Source organism: Spinacia oleracea, chromosome 1 (genome assembly GCF_020520425.1).
Source record: "Spinacia oleracea cultivar Varoflay chromosome 1, BTI_SOV_V1, whole genome shotgun sequence".
Taxonomy (NCBI): Eukaryota; Viridiplantae; Streptophyta; class Magnoliopsida; order Caryophyllales; family Amaranthaceae; genus Spinacia; species Spinacia oleracea.
This window is the reverse complement of record NC_079487.1, coordinates 88,042,793-88,047,991: the sequence shown is the minus strand read 5'-3', so window position 1 is coordinate 88,047,991 and position 5,199 is coordinate 88,042,793. Positions and strand designations below refer to the sequence as shown.

General features: G+C 35.2%; 1 protein-coding gene across 3 annotated transcripts; it reads left to right on the top strand.

The window, feature by feature from the left end:
- Positions 1–1,474: 1,474 nt before the first annotated feature.
- On the top strand, positions 1,475–4,565 carry LOC110803327 (serine/arginine-rich splicing factor RSZ22A). Of its 3 annotated transcripts, none has more exons than XM_022008837.2 (6): positions 1,475–1,632; positions 1,867–1,971; positions 2,131–2,219; positions 3,368–3,608; positions 3,793–3,915; positions 4,277–4,565. In XM_022008837.2, the coding sequence occupies exons 2-6, from the start codon at positions 1,883–1,885 to the stop codon at positions 4,311–4,313; spliced, it is 579 nt and encodes a 192-aa protein (XP_021864529.1). In that variant the 5' UTR covers positions 1,475–1,632; positions 1,867–1,882; the 3' UTR covers positions 4,314–4,565. The 3 variants fall into 3 exon arrangements, with proteins under 3 accessions (XP_021864529.1, XP_021864527.1, XP_021864528.1); XM_022008835.2 differs by having other exon boundaries at positions 3,790–3,915; XM_022008836.2 differs by having other exon boundaries at positions 1,482–1,632; positions 1,841–1,971; positions 3,790–3,915.
- The last annotated feature ends 634 nt before the right edge of the window (positions 4,566–5,199 follow it).

The window sequence follows — 5,199 nt, the reverse complement described above, 5'->3', positions numbered from 1 at the left end:
TTATTCTATATTTTTAATGATATAGTTACTGTATTATGGATAGAGTTACTATATTATTATCACATCAACTATGTCTGCAACTCTGTGACTAAATGACCATCAATAATATTTATAGGTATTATATCTTGTATTATAGTAACTATATGTTTGGTATAGTTTTTTATGTATATTATAATGTTCTTTTCATGTTCTTTGTTGTCTTCTATGTTATTAGTAATAAGAGTTACTATGTTATGATCACAACAACTATATGATCATAACAATAACTATATCTACAACCTTGCTCATATATGACTATCATTAATATTTAGAGTTACTATATCATGTATAATAGTAACTATATATTTTTAATAGTTATTATCTTATCATTATGTTCTTTTTATGATCTTTCTTTGTACTCCATGTTATTATTAATAAAAGTGACTATATTATTTTGACAATAACCATATGACTATAACAATAACAATAACTATATATGCAATTCTGTAAGTATTTTACCATCGTTAATTGTAAGAGTTACTATATGATGCATAATAGAAACTACAGTTTTACATAGTTACTATGTTATTTTTTCATATTTAAATGTTAAATTATTAACTTAGTTTAAATATTATTGATTCAGAAATACAAAGATGATGCACCCAAAATTGAAATCGTGCAAAGAATAAATTCTGCAAGGAAAACAAAAGCAAGAGGAGAAGAAGAAAATCCTGACAACAATGGAAACCAAGAACGTGGTAGAGGAAGGACATGATGTGTTGGTGGAAAAAAGAGACGTGGTCCACGTGGACGTGTCGATTAGTATTTTTTAGTTCAAAAAACATTTGAGTTTAACATGGTTTATTTAATAGATGCAAAGAATTAGAATGTCGTAGCTAAAACAACTAACCAAGTAGTTAATGTTTTCTTTATTATTGTTCAAGAGTTATAATTACTGTTACTTTTGATATAGTTACTCTTTTATATTTCAGTAATTATGTGATATATAATAGAAAAAATTACTATATGACCTCTAAACCATCTATATCATATTGTTTATTTTTATAATATAGTAATTGTTTTACAGCTAAAGTTATTTTTCTATATAATATAGTTAATCTTTGGATAGAATAATTGTTCTCATCGAAATTACTATATTATTATTATTTATTTCATAGTTACTATTCTGAAAATATAGTTACTTTACAGAACCTATAGTTTCTATAATTTACTCTTTTTTCTGCAAGAATGAATATATAGTAGTAATTGTTTTACAGTTAAATTACTTTTCTATATGATATAATTACTCTTTGGATAGAATAGTTATTCTTATCATTATTATGTTCATAGTTATTATTCTGGAGATATAGTTACTTTACAGAACCTACAATTTCTATAATTTACTCAGTGTTAAAATTACCTAATTACCCTGGTCCATGGTAATCTTATGGTGGACCGGATCCATGCAAGTGGAATTGCAATTTGACAGTCCTAGGCATAACTGAAATAAAAGGAATCGAAGAGGGAGTTGAAGTTGAAAATAGGCAGAAGACTAAAACCCTAAAAAACAGACCCAAAAGTAAGAGGTTTCAAACTGTCTCCGGAGAATTGAGAAGCTTGCTTTCGCTCGGAGGTTTTTCTCTCTTCACTCAGGTTCACATCTCTCTCTTCCTCTCTCGTCTAGATTGCTTTTGTCTGCAATTGTTATCAGTTCTATAAGTCACCGCCAGATCCATGTTGAAGGTTTCACTCGTCGGTCTTCCAAACCCTAATTCCTGAATTCATTCCGTTTTCTTGTTCTTCGCATTAACTTTGTGTTGATTTTCGTTAACTTTCTTAATCTTTTCGATTCAATTGATAGGAAAGTCTCGGACTTTTTGTTGTTAGGTGTTAATTCTGCACAATGTCGCGTGTATACGTTGGAAACTTGGATCCACGGGTGACTGAGCGAGAGCTTGAAGACGAGTTTCGTGTTTTCGGAGTTATTCGAAGGTCAGGCTTCCTCAATTGGATCTTTGTTCTTGATTAGTTTTTTATTAAATTGAAAATTCAAAGAGAAGAGAGGAGGTCAAGGTTTTGTTTTTTTATGCTGATTTCGACTTGTGTCAGTTAGTTTTTGTCTAATCCCTTGAAATCTGTTGTGATTTGCAGTGTTTGGGTTGCTAGAAGACCTCCTGGCTATGCATTCATTGATTTTGATGATACTAGGGACGCCAAAGATGCCATTCATGCATTAGATGGTATTTCCTTTACTTAAATTTATGGACTTGATGATTATTAGGATAGACTCTAGGCGTGGTTGTTCTACCGTCTTATGTTATACATTTGATTTCTGCAAATTCAATTTTTTTCGACTCTATTCATGATCTATCTTTGTTTTTTTTTTTAATGGGGGTGGCTCCTAGGAGATAGGGTGAAGATGGTCTTTCATAATAGCCTTTTGTTGTCCTCTGTCTTTTACTGAATTATTGCTTCAACATCTTTTTTGTGTCTGTATATGTGTGTGCAATTTGTGCACTGCTACAACAGGTGTGTGTGCATTTGCGTGCATGTTTTTTGTGTTTCAGTAATGATTTTTTTTTTGCCTTAAACATTTAATATTTTATGAGATGGATTTGTTCAGAGAAATATATAAGATGTTGACTTAGTAACCCTCTCCACTCTCCAAGAATATTAAGAATCAAGAGATAAAGTGTTCATAGCATTGATCATTTTGACATTTTTACTTTCAAAGTGTTTTGGTTGTTTCTTTGGTAATTTAAATTGTCCCAATGAGAAACATTAGTACACCTCAAAATAACTGATCTTAACAATTAACTTGGAAGATCCAGTTATCTAACTTCCCCACCCTTCCCCAAGAAATTGTTAAGTATAAATTTCCGTACTGTAACAGGATATGCAACTTGTATTCTCCTTTTATGCTCTGCATCCAGGTCAATCTCTTTGGCCTTGATGTTTTAAATGAGCACATATGTATGTCCTTGCTTCAACTTTCTGTGATTATTCCATGTTCTAGAATATCCCTTTTTTGGCTTCAAATGATCTATTTCGCGACTGTTGCATTGAGGTTGACTACTATTTCCATTTCTATTGCACCCTATCAAAGCCAGTGATGTTCATCTATGAATCCATCTATAAATGTTTATGGAGGCCTTAGCTTGTTGACGAGGTACATGTTAACCATTCTTGTATGACATTATCAGGTCTCTTTGTCACTGAGTATTAGCTTAGTGGTTCATACTTAGCATACAGTTTTTGTGTCTTAGTTTGTTTTGGATGTATGGATGTAGTATCTAACATAAGTTAATCCTGTGTTTCATTTTCAGTTGCCGTTACCGAGTAATTGTGTTTCTTATCATTGGTGTCCTTGCTCTTTTTCTTCCCTCAGGTAAAAATGGCTGGAGAGTTGAGCTTTCACACAATTCTAGAGGTGGGGGTGGCGGTCGTGGTGGTGGGCGAGGAGGAGGTGGTGGGCGAGGTGGGTCTGATTTGAAGTGTTATGAGTGTGGCGAGCCTGGTCATTTCGCTCGTGAATGCCGTTTACGTGTTGGTGGTGGTGGTGGTGGTGGAGGGGGAAGGCGACGCAGCCGTAGTCCAAGATACAGGAGGAGCCCAAGTTATGGTAGGAGGTATGGTCATCAAGATTATTACTGATTGTATTAGTTTTCTGGGCTTCCCTCCCATGAAAGTTAACTCCAATAAATTTATTATTCTGGTTTAAGTTTTATTCGGGGGTGAGGGAGGGATCAGCATTTCTTTGGATTTAGATATTATTATTATTATTGGCGTTTACAATTTGTATTTTTTTAGCAGGAGCTACAGTCCCCGTGGTAGATCTCCACCTCCACGCCGTCGCAGTCCCTCACCTCGTGGAAGAAGCTACAGCAGGTCACCAGCTCCTTATCGTGCTCGTGAGGAACTGCCTTATGCAAACGGGTAAATGTCCTATATGTTACTTGTGTAATTGTATGAAGTGTTGGTTTTGTCCTGCTTTTGTGTGTTGGTGTAGCTGCTACTTCTTTTCTTTAGAGTTTAGACTTGTGACCTGCCCCATTTTTCTTGCGCTGTTTTCAATACTATAGGAAAGTTATGTTATTTTAATTTATCTAGGAACCAATTATTATGGAACAGGCTGCATTTAACCTTTATGCCGTACTATGTTTGTTTGATGTGTCTTGTGGTTAAGTGTCAATGGTTTTGGGGGTTCGTGTTTAAATAATTAAATTGTGCACTTTGCACTCAAGTTAGAAGAGTCAATTTGCGAATTTATGTTGATAAACTTTTTTTATGCGTGCAGAAATGGTGTCAGGGAGAGACGTCGCAGCAGGAGCTGATTTGGGTTGTTTAATATGAAAATAACGATGTTTTGTCTGTAGTATGCTTGGACATCGTTCAACTATGTTAAGCTGGGTGCTGTCTGCAACCTCAAATCTTGGATTTGGTTAAGTTCTTTTCTTTCTGTGTTAATTAGTATTTGTTATGCTGCGTATAGAGGCAATTTGTTTTAAACTTAATGATTGGCTAGATACTGTTAACAATATGCTTTTCAGTACATTGCAAAATAGCTGGCTAAGTTTTGTACTGTTTTTCTTGTGTCGAGGTTGTCTTCATGGTTCTGCTACATTGGTAGTGAGCCTCTTCTGCTTCTGCGTCATTGGTTTTCTGCTTCTACACTCCTCTGTGGTTTTGTTGCTCGCTGCCTTCCCCAGGATCTTCAATTTTGAATTATTGTGGATCCCGGCTGGCTTGGTCACTTGGAAAAGTCCGCTTAGTTCACTCAGCAGCATGGTGCATCTCCCTCCCCTGTGGTTTTGTTCCTTGTGGCCTTCCCTAGGATCTTCAATTTGAATTGTTGTGGGTCTCGACTGCCTTCGTCACTTCGAAAAGCTTACTTGATTGAGTCTCTCCAGCATGATGCATCTCACCCATAAGTTGACTTTTTTTTTTAATTACTATTTGTTATTGTGGATCCTGGCTGCCTTCATCACTTGGGAAAGCATACTTGATTGAGTCTCGCGACCTTGATGCATCTCACCCATACGTTGACTTCTTTTTTGATATTTGTCTTGATAGAGAAGCTGCTTGAATCTCTTCTGTCAGGTACAAGCATTTGTAAAAGTTGAGGTTCTTCAGGACCTAATTGTTTCAGTTATTAATTGGGTTCCCATGAGTAGGTACTTTAAAGTACGGCAACCAAGTTGTGGAGCAAGTGGCAACTTC